General features: G+C 43.4%; 2 protein-coding genes across 3 annotated transcripts in view; one reads left to right on the forward strand and one right to left on the reverse strand.

The window, feature by feature from the left end:
• ddah1 (dimethylarginine dimethylaminohydrolase 1) overlaps positions 1-12,159 on the reverse strand; it is an 84,482-nt gene extending 72,323 nt beyond the window's left edge. The window contains exon 1 of one of the 2 annotated variants that reach the window (XM_086116373.1): positions 11,376-12,159. In XM_086116373.1, the coding sequence (XP_085972499.1) occupies positions 11,376-11,669 (294 nt within the window). In that variant the 5' untranslated portion in view covers positions 11,670-12,159. The remainder of the gene's footprint in view (positions 1-11,375) is intronic. The other variant, XM_086116372.1, reaches the window with a different exon arrangement.
• A 6,177-nt stretch (positions 12,160-18,336) lies between these two features.
• On the forward strand, positions 18,337-20,864 carry ccn1 (cellular communication network factor 1). Its single transcript, XM_086116369.1, has 5 exons — positions 18,337-18,557; positions 18,669-18,888; positions 19,132-19,476; positions 19,567-19,772; positions 19,879-20,864. The coding sequence occupies exons 1-5, from the start codon at positions 18,510-18,512 to the stop codon at positions 20,179-20,181; spliced, it is 1,122 nt and encodes a 373-aa protein (XP_085972495.1). The 5' UTR covers positions 18,337-18,509; the 3' UTR covers positions 20,182-20,864.
• The last annotated feature ends 1,291 nt before the right edge of the window (positions 20,865-22,155 follow it).

Below are 22,155 nucleotides of genomic sequence, written 5' to 3' on the forward strand. Positions count from 1 at the left end.
GTGTGTGGGAACATTTCGGAAACTTTCTGTCAAAGGCTGCATGTGTTGTCACTTCATATATGCACCAGGGGTGCTAACAGCACTTACCATCTGCATTAGAAGCTGTCCCTAATCCATAATTTACAGATGGAAACATGACACGCAAATCCCCATGAATCAATTAAAATATATAAATGTAACCTGGTGAAGTGTATGTTGACTGTTTGAGTGAATGCTGCCTCTTTTAATTAATGTAGCGCAGTAGCTTTAGGAGTAGCGTTGAGTAACTTTTAGACATGTATGATAAGGTTAGGGATGATATTTAAACCGTCTTCTTTTCCTTTCAGCTTTTCCCTTCAGCGGTCGTCACAGCAAATCAGTTGCCTCCATCTAACCCTGTTTTGTGCAACCTCTTCTCTCACACCTTCATGTCCGATATCAATACATCCATAAACCTCCTCTTTGGTCTTCCTCCTACCGGGCAGTTCAAGACTCAGCATCCTTCTCCCAATCTATTCACCCTCTCTCCTCTGGACATCTCCAAACCATCTCAGTGTGGCTCTCTCACTATCTCTCCAAGACCTCTAACATGAGTTGTCTCTCTGATGTACCGTATTTTCCGGACTGTAAGTCGCAGTTTTTTTGTAGTTTGGCTGGCTTGCGTGATTTATGGGTGAAATTATTAACACATTATTATATAATTTCACATGCTATTTTCACATTAAACCGCAAGAGGCCGCTCTAGACCTGTGTTGATAAAACCACGATGAGTCTGATGTAAGCGACGTAGAAGAGCAAGCGCTGCATCTTCTACCTCCGGAGTTGGTGGAGTTGCTTTAAAGTGACACAGTGGATGAAGATTCCATTGGATTTAGTGATTTGGAGTGACATTGATGGTTTGGTGAACTTGTTAGCATGTTCTTTATGCTATAGTTATCTGAATAACTCTTAATATGTTACTTGAACATACCAGGCACGTTCTCAGTTCGTCGTTTATGCGTCATGTAACGTTAGCATATTGTACACTTATTCAGCGTGTTGTTTTCTATTTTATTTTATTTTTTTAATTGCCTTTCAAGATGACATGTCTGTTCTTGGGGTTGGATTTTATCACATAAATTTCCCCCCAAAATGCGACTTTACTCCAGCGCAACTTATGTATGTTTTTTTGTTCTTTATTATGCATTTTATGGCTGGTGCGACTTATACTCAGAGCAACTTCTAGTCCGGAAAATACGGTACTCATTCCTGATCCTATCCAACCTGGTCAAAGAGAACCTCAACATCTTCCTCTCTGCTACCTCCAGCTCTGCCTCCTGTCTTTTCTTCAGTGGCACTGTCTCCACTCCAAACAGCATGGCTGGTCTCACCGCAGTTTTATACATCTTTCCTTTCATTTTAGCTGAAACTCTATCGCACACCACACCTGACACTTTTCTCCAGCCATTCCAGCCTGCCTGTACCCGCTTCTTCGCCTCTTTTCGGCACTCTCCATGCTCTGGACAGTTGACCCCAAGTACTTAAAATCCTCCATCTATTTTATCTCTTCTTCCTGTAACCTCACTCTTGTACTTGGGTCCCTCTCATTCACACACGTGTACTCCGTCTTGCTGCGACTGACCTTCATTCCTCTACTTTGAAGGGCAAATCTCCACCTCTCAAGTTTCTCCTCCACCTGTTCCCTGCTCTCACTACAGATGACAATGTCATCTGCAAACATCATAGTACATGAAGATTCCTGTTTAACCTCGTCTGTCAGCCTGTCCGTCGGCATAGCGAATCAGAAGGGGCTCAGAGCTGACCCCTGGTGAAGTCCCGCCTCCACCTTGAATTCCTCCGTCATACCAACAGCACACCTCACCACTGTCTTACAGTCATCATACATGTCTAACGTAATTCTCTGTCACCCCAGACTTCCTCATACAATACCACATTTCTTCTCTAGGCAGCCTGTCGTACGCTTTCTCCAAATCTCCAAAGACACAATGCATTTCCCTCTGACCTTCTCTGTACTTTTCCATCAACATCCTGCATCTGTCGTACTCTTTTTTTTGGCATGAAACCATGCTGCTTCTCACAAATGCTCACTTCTGCCCTTAGTCTAGCTTCAACTACTCTTTCCCATAGTTTCATTGTATGGCTCATCAACTTTATTCCTCTGTAGTTACTTGCATACAACTTGCTAGCAACAAGACCCAACAATATGCCCTCCAAACAGAAGCAAGACACGAAGCAGGACGAAGAATTCATGACCCTCACACAAGTAAATGAACTACTCAGTAACAAAAGCGCTTTTTACAGCACTCTTGCAACAGCAACAGGAAATTTTGAAAGGATTTGTCAAGATGATAATAGACTCAACAAACCCATGACTTGACAGTTTTACTAGGGAAGTCCAGGAAATAAAACCCAGCATCAACTTTACCCAAAAAGAGGAAGACAACATTTTAAAAAAAAATAATTTATCAAACTGACCACTGCAAAAACATGCAAACAGAAATCTACAAAATATGTGACAGCCTGCTAGTATTAACAGATAAGATGGACGACTTGGAGGGCTTGTCAAAAAGAAACAACTTGGTAATACCAGGAGAAATACCAGGAGAAACCTGGACCTCACAGTGCAGAGGTACCGGGTTCAATTCCAGCTCCAGCCTCCCTGTGTGGAGTTTGCATGTTCTCCCCGGTTCTGCGTGGGTTTTCTCTGGGTACTCCGGTTTCCTCCCACATTCCAAAAACATGCATGGCAGGCTGATTGAACACTCAAAATTGTCCCTAGGTGTGAGTGTGAGCACGGATGGTTGTTTGTTTCTGTGTACCCTACAATTGGCTGGCAACCGGTTCAGGGTGTCCCCCGCCTACTGCCCGAAGACAGGTGGGATAGGCTCCAGCACCTACCGCGACTCTCGTGAGGATAAAGCGGTTCGGAAAATGAATGAAGACAAGAAAAGCTGGATGGATGGATGCCAGAAGGCAATCTAAATATTCGTTCAAGATGACAAGCCCTTCCATACAAGCAACCTTGTACATTTTGATTTTAGACTCTGTATCTACTCTTCTGTTTTATGAGTGATCAATTTTATGGCATTCTTTCTAAAGAGAGGCACGGCCTTTTCTATGCCCTCTCTGACCTAAAAGCGAGTTGGTCCCCCCCCCCCCCCCCCACTGCCCCCCCCCCCCCCCATCACCACCATGAATGGTCTACTTCCTGTGGTCTCACATACGAAACCAGACATTCACACACCCCCGGTGACGGCTGAGTGAGACCACGTCATCTTGCGAGACTGAGAGGAGTTCCTGTCTGCATGTCTCCAGCAGCTGTCTTGCAGCCTGCTGCACTGTGTGTCTTCTGAGGTGACGGAAGGATGGTGTGTGTGTGCGTGTGTGGAAAGGGGTTTGTCTGGTCTGTTCACTTTGTCGTCTTGGCACATGATCCTTGGCACATGTCCAGAGACGGGAATGTCTTCAGCATATTCAGTTCTCTCTAGATAGAACAAGTTATTTTCATGATAAGATTTGAAAGGCGCTATATAAATGCAATTTATTGATTTTTATATTCAAAATACAATTTAGCAATGGTAGGGACTGATGAATGTCCTTATCTTTTGCTTACTAACCTTTCAACTCAACTTCTGGTAGCTTTCAGCCGAAGTGACAGTTTCTGAAGTGACAAATACAGTATCAATCAGTAATTATATTTGATAAACAATAGAAACTATGAATTCATAAATGTCCATTTGGTTTCTCACTACAGGTGGGCAATGCGGCTTTAAAATTATCTTGCAATATACAGTACGTGGCGGAAGGTGGTTAGCGCGTCATCCTCACAGTGCAGAGGTCGTGGGTTCGATTCCGGCTTGGGTCTTCCTGTGTGAAGTTTGCATGTTCTCCCCGTGCCTGTGTGGGTTTTCTCCGGGTACTCCGGTTTTGTCCCACATTCCAAAAGCATGTGTGGCATGTTAATGGAACACTCCAAATTGTCACTAGGTGTGATTGTGATCGCGAATGGTTGTTCGTCTCTGTGTGCCCTGGGATTGGCTGGCAACAGGTTCAGGGTGTCCCCTGCCTACTGCCCGAAGACAGCTGGGATAGGCTCCAACACGCCCCACGACCCATGTGAGGATAAGTGGATCAGAAAATGGATGGACATACAGCATGTATGGACTATTGTGAAGAGTTGTGAATTATGGTAATACAGTAATCCCTCGTTTATCGCGGGGGTTATGTTCCTAAAAGAACTCATGATCAGTGAACTCTGTGAAGTAGTCATCTTTTTTTTTTTTTTTACAATTATTACATCGATGGGGACGCGGAGACTGTTGACATTAGTCTACAGTCCCTTTGCCAGTCAGGATGCAGAACATAATGCACTACAGTGTATGAAAAAAAAAATTAACTGCACAAAAATAAATCAGTGAAACAGCAAAGCCGTGAAAGTTGAACCATGTTGTGGTGACCGTTCTGTCAATTGTGCTCGTTGGAAGAAGACCAAAAAGCAGGGATGCAGGAGAACCACGCTTTATGGAACAAAAAGTATTCGCACAAAAAAAAATAATAACACTTGTAGGGGTACACTGGAAAAAACTAAATACAAAACACAAAGTCCTGAAAAACTCCAATAAATCAAAGTATCAAACAAACAAAAACCCATGACAGTTCAACAAAACATCGTGACAGCAACAATCTACCGACTAATCTGTTATCCAAACAAAAACAGAATCATGACATTAACTACTTTTTAACGACTATTATTTTCCAGTGACAGAAGGTCTAGTTGTAACAGATGCCAGCTTGAGCTGTGCGATTGGATATTCGTAAAAGCTCCCTTTGATGCACAACATGGGTCAAAAGCTAAGTTTTTATTTTCAATATCTTTGCAGTGAATTAATTTCATCAATCAGTATTCAAGGTATTCCTCAATTAACTTATTTTTGACCATCAGACACAATAATTTTATTTTTTCCTTTCTTACTTTTTGAATAAAGAACATTTTTATACCACTACCCTTATAATGCACACCATGGGTCTAAAATGACCCATATTCATGTTATTTCATACATGGCTGAGTTTTTTTTTAATATATAACTTTGAAAAAAATAATGTTATAATTTACAATATGCAGTAAATATTTTGTTTTTGATTCACACAAATAATTGTTTCCACTTTTTTTTTCTTTTGGTATGAACAAGCACAGTTTTTGAATTTCTACCTCAAGGTTACACACATGGGCCAGAAACACCCACATTGATTTGCTAGCTATTGCAATTGGAGAGAAAATACATTTCACAGCTCTGCACAAGTCCCTTTGCCCATCTCTAATACATGTAAATATCTATCCATCCATCCATTTTCCGATCCGCTTCATCCTCACAAGGGTCGTGGGCGGGGGTGCTGGAGCCTATCCAAGCCGTCTTCTGGCAGGCGGCGGGGGGACACGCTGAACCGGTTGCCACCCAGTCACAATATATGAAAGTAGTTTTTTTTCAATTGCTTAATGTTGCCTCAAAAGATATTTGGTGACAATTGTGAAATGGACATAATTTGATGAGGTTTAGTCTACTTTCAGCAAGTGTACATTACTTAAAGTTACAGGTAATTATAATTGGCTAGTTCACTCGCTGTCGTGGTGTTTGCTAGGAGTGGTGGGGGATGCGGGCAGATTTTTTTCATTGGGGGGTTAGCTAAGTCACCAAAGTAAATCTGTATGCATGTGTATGCAAATTGATGTGGATCAGAAAACATTGTAATGCTTTTGATTTTCTTGATCAAGCCGCGAGAGTGGCTGCCTTTCTTCTACTTCTTCCTTTCATAACTTTGCTGCTGTGAATTGGGAATTTCTCCATTGCAGCACACCCGCGACCCCTGTGAGGATAGAAGGATTAGAAAACGGATATGGATGGACAACATTTGGGAATTTAAAAAAATGCTTGATGTCATTATCAACATGTTTTTAAAATATATTTTTCTGCTGGAATTCTGAACCATTCTTCTTTTGACAATTGTTCGGGGTCTCTCAAATTTGAGCCGACTGTTTTGAGAGCTCTCAACAGGTTATTGTAATAAGATCTGGACTCGTTGATGATCACTTCAGAACTTTGCAGCGCTTTGTCTTAAGCCATATTGGGGGCCATTTTGTGTGCTTTGGTCATTTTCCTGCTGCGTGACCCGCGACAATCTCTTATGGAGACCCTGCTTTCTGATACCGGGCTCGACATTGTGTCCCAAAATTCTTTGGCACTCTTCAAATATCACAATGCCATGCACGCAGTCAAGGCATCCAGGATCAGAATTAGCAAAGCAACCCCCAAAAAAGGGTGAACCTCCACAATGTTTGACCGAGGAGACCATGTTCTCTCTTTTTTTTTTTTTGTCTTTTTCATTATCAGTAAACAGGACAGTGATGTGCTTGACCAAAAATCTGTAGCTTATCCAACCGTAAGACATTGTCCCAGAAAGGCCTGTAAAAGACTGTAAGTCTGTTAATCATGCTGTTTGAGTGATTTATTGATTTAATCAATGTTAGATCTTTGTTAGCCATTGACAATGTTGCACTCTACAGAACATAAAAATCAGACCACTTTAACCATTCACAACTGGATTGCCACAATGACAGCAATGTTTTCAGGTCTCAACTAGATAACACCGAGGTAACTTTGTAACTTTGAAGACATTGAGGTCCTTCTCACATGTAGTAAGATAACATAGCGGGGAACCTAGGCAACTGCTTAGAGCCCCCCCCCCTCCCCACACACACACATTTCCACTTTTTGAGCAGTGCAAATATTACAAAGGAACAGAAAACAACAGCTCAAGTTTTTAAAACATCAGTTTAAAAAATATTGTGGATGGCACAATGACAGTCATGATGAAAATTACGTAAACTGATGGAAATTGTCTTAATCTGAAATAAATGGATGTTCATATTTCACAGTGTTTGAAGATAAGATAAGATAAAGCGTGGGGCGGGGTGCCCAGCCTAAACCCCCCCCCCCCCCGAAACCATTACCTCGACACGGCGAGGGCGAAAGGCGGCCCGGTAGTCCAGTGGTTAGCACGTCGGCTTCACAGTGCAGAGGTACCGGGTTCGATTCCAGCTCCGCCCTCCCTGTGTGGAGTTTGCATGTTCTCCCCGGGCCTGCGTGGGTTTTCTCCGGGTGCTCCGGTTTCCTCCCACATTCCAAACACATGCATGGCAGGCTGATTGGACGCTCTAAATTGTCCCTCGGTGTGAGTGTGGGCGTGGATGGTTGTTCGTCTCTGTGTGCCCTGCGATTGGCTGGCAACTGATTCAGGGTGTCCCCCGCCTACTGCCCGAAGATGGCTGGGATTGGCTCCAGCACCCCCCGCGACCCTAGTGAGGATCAAGCGGTTCGGAAAATGGATGGATGGATGGAAGATAAGATAAGATAAGATAAGCGGCCCAGTAGTCACCTAGGACCTGTTTGCCGTGGGTGACCCTGCCAGGGGCATAAAGCCCCAGACAACTTAGCTCCTAGGATCATTGGGACACGCAAACCCCTCCACCACGGTAAGGTGATGCGCAATGTTTATCATTAATCTGGGTAAAGGGCGTCCCGGTAGTCAAGTGGTTAGCACGTCGGCTTCCATCTTGGGCCTTCCTGTGTGCTTTTTGCATGTTCTCCCCGTGCTTGCGTGGGTTTTCTCCGGGCCCTCTGGTTTCCTCCCACATTCCAAAAACATACATGGCAGGATGATTGGACACTCCAAATTGTCCCGAGGTGTGAGTGTGAGCACGGATGGTTGTTTGTTTCTGTGTGCCCTGCAAATGGCTGGCAACCGGTTCAGGGTGTCTCTCGCCTACTGCCCGAAGACAGGTGGGATTGGCTCCAGCACCCACCGTGACCCTCGTGAGGATAAAGCGGTTCGGGAAATGAATGAATGAATGAAGATAAGAAAAGCTTTATTTGTCTCACAATGGAGAAATTCCCAATTTACAGCAGCAAAATTATGAAAGGTCGAAGTAGAAAGTGGCTGAAGGAGCTGTGCAGTGCTGTCAGGGTGTCCTGGAGGGGGTGACAGGGTCTGTCTATTATAGCTTTTAGCTTAGCTAGCATCCTCCTGTTGCCCACCTCCTCCAGAGTGTCCAGGGAGCAGCCCAGGACAAAGGACCAGTCGGTTCAGTCTCTCTCTGTCCCGGGCCGAGATGCTGCCTGACCAGCAGACTATGCCATATTGAATGGCTGAGGCCGCCACAGGTCTTAAGGAGTGACCCCTGAACTCCAACAGACCTCAGTTTTCTGAGCAGGCTTTTTCCCTCAAAAGTTTAGTAGGATGACCTTTTATTATATTATTATTGCAAGGTATTTGAAAACATTACAGTCATCAAGTAATTTTTACTTCGCACCTTTTTCATTGTCATGTCACAGCTGATATGACAGTTTCACTGTGCTTGTGCCCGCTGTATCCAAAACTAAGTTTGCATGATGTGGCGCAAAAAATATTGTGTCAATTTAATCTGGTGTGCTGATAGCAGCATCGCCAAAGCTTTCCCATGAATACACCAATGAGGCCGAGGCCCTTTAGAGCCACTGTGCCAAATAAAGTGACTCTGATCTGAAACGACAGGCACTTTCACAGAAGCTGACCAACCGTTTTCCCCATTGTCTGTTTGCTTCTTTCTGACACACACACACACACACACACACACACCCTCACACACACACACACACTCTCACACAAAGTGATAATTTTACAGTTTAACCCCAGTGAGTCCCAGGGACTCGCTGATCAGAAATGCATGAGTCCCATTATGCATTGAGAGAGTCCCAAATTTCGAATTCTGAAATGGTCTATTTATTCAATTGCATATGATAATAACACAAACAACAACAATATACATTTATAAAAGGTTTATCTCTTATCAACAAATGCTGCAAAAATTTAAATAATTCAGGTATACAAGATTTGCTGAGAGATAGGTTCTTATTTCATCTCATGGTTCAGTCTGAGTTCATAAATTGTCCTCTCTTTACTCTGCTTCCAATGACGCAAGGCTTTCTCAGTCAATTTATTATCGCAAAAAACTATCCAACTTCAGCAGCTTCCTCTGTGATACCTTGTTCACAACACTTGTTTTAACGTTACACAACTTGGCAATCGGCTGCTTTTCGCGAGGTGAAGGCCTATCTATCCAATCTCGTCTCGCAAGAACGGAAATCTCGTCACGCGAGATTACGCATACCTGTCAACTTTTCGGAGCGCCAACCTGTATAAACTACCAAAAAAATCCTTATAAAGACCAAAAAATCCTTATAACATACCAAAGCATTTTATATGTCAAAATAACGGCAGAAAAAAACCCCGGAAATTTTCAGAATCCGTATGATTTGTGCGATACGGCCATATACGTAAGATTCACCACAAAATCCGTATGAACTATGGCTAAACCGTATGAGTTGACAGGTATGGATTACGTAACGCGAGATCAAAACAACAATGGTGGCGATTGTCAAACTGCAATCGTTGCGGGAAAAAAAAAGATGTACCGTATAGCAGGCCTGAGGATTTTGGAAATTCACAGTAACCGTTTTTCGATTCCGTCGGATTACCCAATGGGAAACCACGGTAACTAATGTTGGGTTCCGTAAACGTTCATCATGGGAATCCATTTTTCTATTTTGACTGATATTCATAATCAAGAATTCTGATACTCAAAAGTATAATGTTTCAAGGGTAAATGTTTGAAAACTATGCATGAACAATGAACATTACATCAGCAGCTGTGTATTCCAGGATTATTCAACAAAATTAATGGATCATATCAAATATGTTGTACTCATATAAGATAAGATAAGATAAGATACGATAACCTTTATTTGTCCCACACTGGGGAAATGTGCAGTCGACAGCAGCAAAATTGGGGGCATCATGAATACAGCATACCACAAAATCAGGTTATTTTTTCCAGTCTCACACTGCAAAGATTAATTTACGGGGAATCATTAATACAGGTAAGTATTGATGTGGCTTGACATCCTCTTCCCAAGACGATGCATGTGTAATCTACGATCAATTTGACGAAAGAATCTACCACACGTCATCGTCAGTTCTACCGACAGTTAACATTAGCATTACTACACCTTGTCAAGTCAAGTCAAGTCAACAGCATTTATAGAGCACTTTCAAACAGCCATCGCTGCATACAAAGTGCTGTACATGGAGCAATTTAACATGCACAATAAACAGTAAAACAAATCGGTGACAAATGTTTTATTCCTAAAGTTACCGTGCTACAACCAGTAAATTATAGAATAACCAATACTGTTTCATAATATTTTTCATAGCGATTAGCCTATAGATCTAATGACCAACTTGCCTCGGAATCGTGCCTCTTGTCGTATCTTGCTCTCGTGTTCTGTGCATACATCCCAGGTGAGTTTAGTGATACGCCCTTTGGACGATTCATACGAAAAATCAGACTGGCATTCCCATTTCTTAAATGTCGCACTTTGTAGACCTTTGTGTGTTTTTTTCGCCGCCATCTCAAACTGTCATCCGAGCGATTTCTCAGTATGCGGACTAAAATAACAACCGGCATGCACACATGACGTTATCTATTCCACCCCCCCCCCCCCCCAACACTGAAAACAAAACAAAACGAAAGTAAATTAGAAAAAACACACTCACACACCACACCACAAACACCCATGCAGGCACAGTGAAATCGCGTTGATCACACAGGAGAGATTCAATCGCATACAGTCAACTCGTGTGCAGTGACTTTTATGGGAAACGATTTCCCGGTAACGTCAAAATGACGCCACGGAAACGATCGTTACCGTGAAATCCTCAGGCCTGCCGTAGTTTTTTTTGTTTTGTTTTGACTGAGACATTTCCTTGCGTCCCAAAAACGCACATTATTTGGAACTGCGCGTCCCGCGGGAAAATTATGCGTCCAGGACGCGGGATGCAGAGGTAACGAGATGGCTGCACACACACACACGCGCGTGCGCACACACACACTCACACACACTTTCAGTGAGCATGAACGCAAGCAAAAAAAAAACCGCCATATGACATTACTTCAAATGAATACACAATTGGAGAAAATTCTTATCATATTAGTGAAGCACACTTCATGTAACATTTAAGAAAAAAATGTATAGGTGTCTTAGATGGGCGTTGCCTGTGCATATTACCATAATTTGTGCACAACAGTACCTCAACTGTGACTTTCTTAAAGCAAGGTGCGTTTTGTTGCAGTTAAGGATGAATGCAAGAACATGTTTGGAGCAGGGGACAGTATCATCAATAATAGCTTTCTAATCTATATTTGTGATTCAGCGGCTGTTACTGATCCAAGCAAACCTCCCCACGTTAACATTATGAGGTATCAGAGACCTATGATGCGAAGCAAATGTTGTCACTTTCCCTACCTCTCTCCTCCTGCTCTCTGCACCGGGTCTGGTGATGAGCGCCGTATCCCCGCACACCACGGCGGCATCCTCAACGAACACGCTGTCCGGGAGGGTCTCATCCACGGGCAGTTCCACTATCTCGAGCCCGAGCGTGGTCCTCAGGACGTGGACGTAAGCGTCATGCTCCTTTTGCGCCTTGGTTGAATCCACCTCAGCCTGGCTGGTCCGGAGCGCTTCTTTGGCCAAAGACGTCGGCATTTCCCGGACGATAGCGTGGGTGTAACAACCAAAACCTGCCATTAAACCGGCCATGTTTTCCCCTTCGCTTGGCACACTTAACTCAAGGGGGGTAAAAAAAAAAAATCAACCTGCAGAGCACCCTTGCGATTGATTCACTGAGCGTCAGCTGTCACAGTGCTGGCTGGTTTACTTATTTACCACCTTTTCACCGCCTTGGATATTTATTCTTAATTGGCATACAGACCGCTGCTCCATTGGGTGTCAGTGAGCCGTACTTTTGCCTCCAGGCGAGTCGCGGTGACGCGCAGCGACCATCACGTGAAACCCAACAGCCTGTTAGCCGTCAAAGAGGCGTTCACTCCAACAAGTGACACGCTCCTTTTACATTAGCTTCACTCAAAAACTGCACCTGCGAACAGCCCCCGAGCAGCATTGCATCTGGACGACTCTGGCTTTTTAAAACCAATGTATGCAGATGAAGATGGAGTTCGAATTCACGTCAAACACTGCGTCACGTTAAATCACCTGAAAAGAGGCATGCGGACTTTCTACTTGCACAGTCAGCTCGAATAGGCTCCGACTCACCTGCGAGTCGTGATCCTGTCGTGAAGATTCACAACATAGATGTTAATTTTGGCTAGCTACTTTCATCGGCGTCTGCAAATGATGACATAACTTACAAAGTGAACAGTGTAAATGTACATACACAGAGGCTAAGTCCACCATGGTTGAGATCTTGACTGATTGAGATATTGCTCATTTAAAGGTGGATAAAAAGAACAAGGGACATCAGAAACATGAACCAGGGAGCGTTAACAAAGACCTCAACAGATTTGGAGAAGCAAAAATATTCCCGATCAATGGGTTTCTTTCGGCGAATATTTGTTGTTGTTGTGTGCAGACATTTATTTATTGTGTCAAATTGTCAAAATGGGCACTGTGGATTATTAATAGTATTTAAGGGGATTTCAGATTTTTTTTTTCACTTTTACTCAAGTGCAGAAGATGAATAAGTGCTTTTTTCAAATGTTTTTTGAAGTAAACGTACTTCTTACTGACACGGTGTGAGTCCTTTTTCTATCACTGCCAATACAAGAGCTGTACCCAGTATTCTGCCTTGATAATGATAATACCCAGTCAGAGGTCTTAATTCAACCATACAGTTCTCTGTGAATATATTTGGCTGTATTGTAAAACTCCAACCATCCACTTTCAACACCGCTTGTGCTAAGAGGGTCACGGGAGCCTATCCGAGCTGACTTCGGGCGGAAGGCAGACCACACCCTAAACTGGTCGCCAGTCAGTCACGGGGCACATACAGAGATATACAACTATCCATGCCCACATCCAAACAGTCAGTGAGTGGGAATTGATCCTATGCTGCTTGCACACAAGTCAGGTGATTGTACCACGACACCATCAGCGACTTCGCTGTTAACCTCCTATACTGCAAACTTTTCATATTTGGTCTCATAAATGAATGAGATGGCTGCAACTAATGTCTAATATATTAATCGATTAGTCTATGGATTATTTTTTTGATTTCCAGTACTTGATGAATTAGGTTAAAAAATATCTTCTTCAAAAACAGGAAATTGAAATGCAGTAAATAAACTCACAAACATAAATTGACGATTATTCAGTTCCTAGTCATGATGGTCGAGCACCAACACCAGGTATCAGTATTGGACTGATCACAGCAAATTTTCAAAGCATCAAATTCTCCTGAAGGTGACCAATATCAGCGACCGATACCATGAGGCAAAATCATCTGATGTCACCGAAGTCCTCCTCACCAGTAATTGGCGCTGACCTGCTGCTCTTTGACACCACGGTGAATTGTGTGCATCGCTTCCACTTATACCAAAAATGAATTTGAACATGGCTGCTTTGTTGGCCAAAATTTTTGCTGCCGTGGAAATACTTTGAGGTGAATATGAAACAAAGTTTGCGGAATAACTCACCATGTTATTTTTGTAATGATTACAGAGATGTTTGCAAATATGTTATTTTGCTTATTCACAAAAATGTCTGTTTTTATGGAGGACGACAGAAATCTTCTTTTGTTGAGAGGCTGAAAATTCTTTCTTCAAGTTAAATAAGATCTTAAAATGATTAATGGATTATTAAAATAGTTGCTGATACATTAACTGTGGATGAAACCATTAATTGTTGCACTTCGAAGGTTTCCAAAATATTGGAAACAGCTCTCAGTATCATCCAGTGTTGTTCTACAGTGCTGCCAATCACAATGACAGACCAACTGAAAAAAGACCAATCGGACAGACCAACCAACTGAAAGACGGACAGACTGGCCCACAGATGGACAGATCTACTGGACAGATTGACAGACTGACAAATGGACATGCTGATGGACAGACCGACAGATTCGCTGACAGACTGACTGAAGGACCGACAAACAGACTGACAGACAGACAGACAGACAGACAGACGTAGAGATGGATTGACAGGTGGACGGACTGAGGAGCGAACCGAGCGATGGGTCGACCGAAAGACCGTCTGAGAGACCGACCGCCAGGCATGCCAACCGACCCACCGTCAGACAGACTGACCCACCAACGGATGGACCTGCGGACAAAGAGATGGACAAACTGGCAGGCCGAAGGACTAACCGACAGACTGATCATCGCAATCTGTAGGACATAATATGCAAAAAAAGAGATAATCAAAGAGAGAATAAGTTAAAAATGAAAGAAAGAGAAACAGCAATCCCTTTCAGGATGCTACCGAGGACTTTTGAGATAGACGTCAGGACAGTACGTCAGCGAGGAAAATAGCCATTGAAGTCCTGCGATCTGTGAGCTGTACTGTACTGCAATAGGAATTCAGAATGGGCATGTGAGAAGAAAAGAAGAAGAGTTTGTTTTCCCAACGCTCCCATCTGAGGCAGGTTCTGGGCTCGGTGAAGCGCTCTGCATCAACGGAATGTTTCTTCAAATATCCCACAAGCAAATTCTTCCACTGTTGGACCTTGGTTTGTCTTTTCTTGTTCCAGATTCCCTCAATTATCTCCGACTGCTTGAAACATTCCAGGAGCCCCACATTCCTTTTTTTTTCCCCAACTGAAGCCACGCTCACCAACCAGAGCCCCTCTTGACACAAACACCTGTACCCACCCAGACACTTGGAATTGTTTTTTTTTTCCACCTTCATTATTATGCATCACTGAAAGATGTGGCACAAAAAAGGCCCCCCCACTTCTTTTTCCTCCACACTGAGGAATTTGGCTGACTTGGATGAAGGAAAACCCTCATACTTGTGGGGCACCTGGCTGCTACACTGTGTAGCTATGAAAGCAATGACTGAAAGCAGACCCAATCCATCAACTGGGGATGAGGCGGCACCAGTGACACTGCCCCTCGTTTGTCTGGCATGACTCTGGGATGAGACGTTCAATCTAATGTAAAATGCGTGATTTGACAGTTTGACGGGGCACACAACTGTAAGCAGTAGCCTGGACTGGCAGATGTACAGTACATTGACAAAGAGTAAATAAAATGGAACAACATTGCTGAAGATGCTTTCCATTTTTGGAAAGGATACGGTGACATATTGTTGCACATTGTTGTCCAATCGAGCATGAAGGCCCACAACTTATTCAATGTGACCTTTAAGCAGACAACAACGGAATGTCTGGAAATTGCTGGGTGAGTGAAATGTAAGTAGTCATTAAGATTATGCAAAAACTGGACAATACAGGCAAAGGGAAATTCCAGAAAGAGTCAAGACTTCATCACAGAATAACTACTCCACTGAGATTTACAGTTTGACATCTTGTCATCTCTTTAAAAAGAAAATGAATGTCGGCATAAATGGCAAGCATGTTTCCAGACAGTTGTAGCAGAAAATTCCATTTTTGACAAAGAGGCCGCCATATTGGTGGGGGGGTTTTCTTCATCAGAATGACCTGATTTTACAAAGACTGCGGATTGTTTTTTATTTTCCTATTTCAAGTCTCACTTGCTTTGCAAATTGAATAACATTTGAAAAGGTTAACTGGCTTCTTTGCTACGTGCACACCAAATCCGTTGCGAGCATTTCTGGTGATGCGATTCAATTCAAGTCAGTGCAGTTTGTGCTGTGGGGCGCGGGTGCGTGCGGCGTGTGGCGGATGACACTTTTGGAGCTGCAGGAAGCAAATCCGCTCATTTCGTCTCTTTGCCAAAGCTACATAAACTAAACATTTTATGCACTTTGCCTCACAGCAGCCAATCAGTCATTGATCCTCATAGGATCCCGTAAAGTAGATATACTATATAGTACATATATTATCATAATATATACAGTGTATATATATAAAAACATCATCATTATTATTATATATATTTTTTTGTGCAAATGTTGGACTGTACCAAGTCTAGCATTAGCCAGAACTACATTATCAACCCCTTTGTCCTCCATGGCTCTTTGGATGGTACAATTGCAATCGTCGAGCATAAAAAGCCCCTCCCCTTCTTCGGTGTGCTTGAATGAAGGAAGTCGCTGCGTCACCAGGAACTCCCGCGGTCAAAAGCTAGCGAATAAAGTGAGGCGGAAAGCTCGCGTGCAAGTGGATGGATGGATAGATATATAGATAGATAGATCCATCTGGTCTTGGATTAGATTATCCTGAATATAATTTTTTTTACCAATACATTTTTAGACAATTATGATTACAACTATGTTTCGATACATTTGGGAGAAAAGTAAGAGATGACGCCCCCTGTTCAAGCATGGCTGTCTATTATGAACTTGTGAAAATCAGACTGTTTTGTTTAAAAACAAAATCCACATTATTGGGGAAGGTGAGTGACCTTGAGCCCCGCTGTACTCCTGCCAGGTGTGGAGTCTGACAATCACACATTAAAGGTGGTCTCTAGTAAAAATCAAGCAAATACAAGCATCCAGTACCCATTTGTATAAATGAATGAAAAGAGCCACTTGCAGTGGGCATCTGCATACGGTATTTGTGAGAAATTGTCAGATGTGGTTTGAAATGAGCCACGACCATTAGACTGAGCACTCTACTTCTGGGTCATGAAAATCCCACTTTTCATCGGGATTTGTGTTTAGCTCTGTCGAAGAAAACCACGACCATGTGCTAAAATGGACACGCCCCCATTCCAAATGGTATCCACACACACGAACACACACACACACACACACACACACACACACACACACACACACACACACACACACACACACACACACACACACACACACACACGCTCACAGACACGCCTCCAGTCTAAAAAACACCACACCGTTCGCGGATCTGTTCTTTTCACACAAATAGCAACGTAAAACATAACATTTCAAAGGATGTGGGATGATGCTTTGCCATTCAAGAAACGACAACGACCATCCTCTTAAATGTCTCCATCTAGTGTCTGCAAGGCAGACGTGCTACGACGACAGAAGTCCAGCCTGAAGATGTTTGGGCTGATATGTACAACGCGTATGTCCAACACACGGCGACACAGTCCAGGAACGTGACCGGTTATATTATTATTATTATTATTATGCGTAAATGCGTAAAGTGAGGGTGAAAAAACAACAACTCACTGGGGTTCTTCAGCTCTTTAGTGTGTTCTAAACGACAAATAGATCCTTAACTATAACCTTCTTGAAAACCGTTTTACGGAATAGAACGACTCGTGTTGTTCTTTGTTTCCATCGGGATTACATTATTGTTATTATGATTAATAATAATAATAGCGAGGAATAATTAGTATTATTAACTGAAATGCAATTTGATCAAAAACGAAGTCTGCCTCTCTCCCACCAAGAAAACAACTCAACTCCATTTGCTGTGGAAAGCGCTTTATTTGTAACGGGACCTACTTTTTCTCCCTTCGGAGGCGTGATGGACAGATGGCGTGAAAAGTTAAAGTTGCCCCGAGCATTGCATGGAAAGGAATTTCCCTGCACGAAGAACATATTTAACAAGCGTTTAAGCTGTCAGGAATGCTTTGTGGTCTGCTTGCCGAAAGAAGGGTATGGGAGGGGGCTCGGGGTGGGGGCGGTATGTTAATAATGTAGGCTACTGCCATACCAAATATGGTAACATAGTTACGTCTGCGTTGTGGCGCGCATCTGGAAGCGCTTAACTCCGCTGAATAAAATATACCGGAGAGACAGAAATAGACCTTTAAACGTATTGCAGCCCACACCTTTAGTTTCTCGTGTGAAAAAAAAACAAAAAAACTACTGCTGTTGTAAACAGTTTCCAAGGTAACGGCTGATAAATGTGGGTTCAACAAACACGGTCAGAATTACGTCACGGCAATGGAGGATCATGATGACGTTTTCACATTTTGAATCTCAATAAAAGTGAATTGAACCATCGTTCGTTAGATATAGGACAGAGAATCCATTCAAAATGAATCCGAGTATTTGGTGAGTACACACAAACGGGATGACCAAATGACCAAAACATATTGCTTTTTCCTCCTAGGCAGTTAAAGTTGCTCTTGAAAGAATGTAGAAGCGGGTTATGATAAACAAGAAAGGAACATGTGAGAGGAGAAAAATGTGTTCTTATGGGCACCATTGGGGGAAAAAATCCATTTGAGAGTGAGAGACAGAAAAAAAGCACACGGTTTAGACAGGGCGGAGCTTATGTCTTGGATGGAAAAAGGCCGAGAAACATTCCTGGCATATTTTGGGAACAGTTCAGCAGGCAGCCCGGGGACGACGTCAGCTTCCCAGTAGAGTATATAAGTGAGGAGGACGCCTCAGCTCAGCAGACGATACTGAGAGCTTCACTAAGCCCAGCTTGGACCTCCAGAGACCAGAAGCGAACACAGCAAGACTGCAAGAAGGAATACTTCACGTCCAACAAGACAGAATTGGTCAACTCTTCTTATTCTGGGACCTGGATTCCTGTTTGCAAATAACTTTACCAAGATGATGATGATTTTTGTTGTCGTTACCTTCCTGGGGAGCATCAACCTGGTGAGTTATTCATGTTCATTTCACTCGAAATGTAGAGGGAAGTCAACACTATTTTTCAAGGGGAGATCACCGTTCCAACTCATAAGTAATCACTCATGCTTGTGTACACAGGTTTTCTCCTCTTGCTCATCTGTGTGTGAGTGTCCGCTGGAGATGCCCAAGTGCGCACCCGGTGTCAGCGTGGTCCTGGACGGTTGCGGTTGTTGCAAAGTTTGTGCCAGGCAGCTGAATGAGGATTGCAGCCTGACCGAGCCCTGTGACCACACCAAAGGGCTGGAGTGTAATTTTGGGGCCACCTTTGCTGCTGCTACAACTCGTGGCATCTGCCGAGGTATGTAGAAAGCATGTGTATGTTTTTTGGGGGCGGGGGGGTTAAGCCCACTTCAACTAATAACCTTAAGAACAAATATGGTCATAATTTGTGTAATGTGGAATGTAGATAGCGCTTTGACTAAACCTCAAAGCACACTGAAAAAGCTTTTTAGACTGGTTAGCAGATCCTTACCTGGCAGCAAAGTCTTCCAAAAGAAGAGCAGGGAAGAGTAAAATTCCTGTTTTTTTCTCCCTCCTGCAGCCAAGTTAGAGGGCAGACCTTGCGAGTACAACAGTCGGATCTACCAGAACGGAGAAAGCTTCCAGCCTAACTGTAAACACCAGTGCACATGCATCGACGGTGCTGTGGGATGTGTCCCGCTGTGCCCCCAGGAGCTCTCTCTGCCCAATCTGGGCTGTGCCAACCCAAGGCTGGTCAAGGTAGCAGGCCAGTGCTGCGAAGAGTGGGTGTGTGATGATGGCAAGGACACAGACATTATGGAGAAGATTTTTGGCAAAGACAAGACGCCTGACGAACTGGAAAGAGACCTGACCGAGAGGAATGAGCTCATTGCGATTGTCAAGGGGGGACTCAAGTCACAAGCTGGTAAGAAAACAATCTTTTACTTCACATTTCCATGAACGTCCAAAAACTGTGAGAGTCAAGTTTGCTGATGAGATATTTTTCTTTTCACAGCAGCCTACAGGCCGCAAGTTGAGATTCAAATGTTTGACAGCCAGAAGTGCATCATCCAAACCACACCCTGGTCTCAGTGCTCGAAGAGCTGCGGAACGGGCATCTCCACCAGAGTCACCAACAACAACAACGAGTGCAAGCTGGTCAAGGAGACTCGAATCTGCGAAGTGCGACCATGCACGCAGTCACCTTACTCTAGTCTCAAGGTAAGCTTCAGCCACCTCCACAAAATGTTAGCCTCGCCTAATGAGAGCACATCACTTCAGGACTTGAATTCCCAGCTAATGCCCCACTGCCTTCATTCATTTGCAGAAAGGAAAGAAATGCAGCCGAACCAAAAAGTCCAGCCAGCCTGCGAAGTTCACTTATGCCGGCTGCTCCAGCTTGAAGAAATTCAGGCCCAAGTACTGCGGCGCCTGCGTCGATGGCCGCTGCTGCAGCCCTCATGACACCAGAACCATCCGAGTCAAATTCCGCTGCGAGGATGGCGAGACCTTCAACAAGAACATAATGATGATCGAGTCCTGCAAGTGCACCTACAACTGCCCCCACGCAAACGAAGCCTCCTATCCTTTCTACCGCCTCTCCAATGACATCCACAAGTTCAAAGACTGATTGGTGAAGACATTCCTGAGCCCCTAAGCAAGAGAAGTGGCAGCCACTGGCTGTCCGGATGAATGCAGGGGTGTAAATAAGGCGCCAAACAACTACCGGCTTCCTGGTGTAACTAGATTCCTAAGGAATTGTGGGCTTACATCAGGAGGACTTTATGACGTGCACTGTTTGCTGTGACTACATCAGCACTCTTAACTCAGAATTGCTTCATATTAAGGGAGCATCAATGCTGGCTTCGTTATGGAGCAAAATGTAATTAACATTTGTACAGTCATGTTATTTGCTGATATCAATTTCACTGTGTATATTTTGATCGTTAACATCAGACATGGCCAAGACTGTAGACTTGCGTGCGCATATGTACATATGCACACACAGAACATCAATTAGCATACCATCCCACAGCGTAACCTCTCCACTTGTTTATCAAGCGGGTGGTTTCACGATTTCCTGACATGGGCATTTTTTTTGTTCATGTTTTGTGGCAGCTAGTGAACTCCCTTCATGAAAAAGACAAACTGAAACATGTCAAAAGGATGAATGAATGTTTTTAGCGTTGTTATATTATTTATCTCTGAAAATGTAGCTACTTTATTTGGATATCAAAAGTCATACTGGAATAAATTGTAAAATGATTTAATTTTATATGCTACAAATAAAAAGAATTTATTTATGAAATATGATCCTGTGTCACTTTGCTGTGTTCCAACAACACCCCCCCCCCCACACGCTTACAATTCCGATACAGTATTCCCAAAGACAAAGTGCTGCAGATCCCACAAATTCTCAGACACTGACAAGGTCTGAGCTCTGATATAACACCTCGGAGGCTCTCATGCTGACTTTCTATTAGTATGGAATGCTATTCTGAAGCGAGAGCCTTTTTATTTGTTCTGGCCAAGAATTACGCTTGAATAGCTGCAAGAAGGTGGGGGGTGGGGGGGATTAGGTCCACGAGTTGTAACGACTAAAATATTATGTCAAGTCTTCAATGCTGAGCTCAATGGGCTTCGACACCTGAAAATAATGAATGGCAGTAAATCTCCTTTCTCGGTTTCAGGAGCAGGCACTAAGAAAAAATAATTTTAGAAAACTGCTCTTGTGGTTATAGTAAGATGTTTGGGAGCTACTGTAATCGTGTGTTGCTCCTGTCACATACGCACTGGTGCTTCCATTGTTTACCTGAATTCATGCTGCTGATGTCTGTTACTTGTATTACTCTTATAAGTAGAAGGGAAAAAAAATCTGAGGGTGGAGCCTTGCACTTGGTACTAAATAGCTACAGCGTGATTTGAAGTGGGTAATGAGAGCTCAGGGGTAACGGCGGGGTAGGCTGTTTTTTTTAGATCCAGGTATTGGGAGTGGCTCAGGAATGCAGTAGTGGCTCAGAAAGCAGACATCCTGATGGGCGGCAGATGTTGGAAAGTATTTCAGAGCAGCATGTTCAGGTTAGCTGGGATGGTCTAAAAATACACAAACACTCCCTTGTACTCGGTTGGCTTCCACAAGATGCATTTCATCTCATCGCAAACTATAAAACACATTTCTTTGTGGAAGGCATTCTTGGATGGTCGGATCTGATTCGGGAACGTCTCATTTGAGTACAGCATGAAACATTGTCTCGGATGTAGTTGCATACTGCACAGGATGTGCCCACTTAAGTTTTAGAGACTGCTCACATAAAAGACTTTGAACGTTTTGCTAATCACAGAGATGTGTGCCTTCCCATGCAGCCGTGATTTCCAGTCAACACATTGTGAGAGGCTTGTTTTTGCGTTTTGCCTTCATGCCGCTTCCCAAAAGCACATTTTCATCAGAGTGCCTTAAACTTTACCATGCAACCAGACTGTCATTTGTCTTGTTAACACAATACTTGGTTCTGTCATGTTTTCAAACGTCATGTCAACAGTCCTCTCAGTAATCCATAGCATTCCTGTTTGATGCAAGTGCAGCAGGTAGGGCAGAAATCTTTCA

Source organism: Hippocampus guttulatus, chromosome 7 (genome assembly GCF_054856545.1).
Source record: "Hippocampus guttulatus isolate MCC_2025c chromosome 7, RoL_Hgut_1.0, whole genome shotgun sequence".
Lineage (NCBI taxonomy): Eukaryota > Metazoa > Chordata > Actinopteri > Syngnathiformes > Syngnathidae > Hippocampus > Hippocampus guttulatus.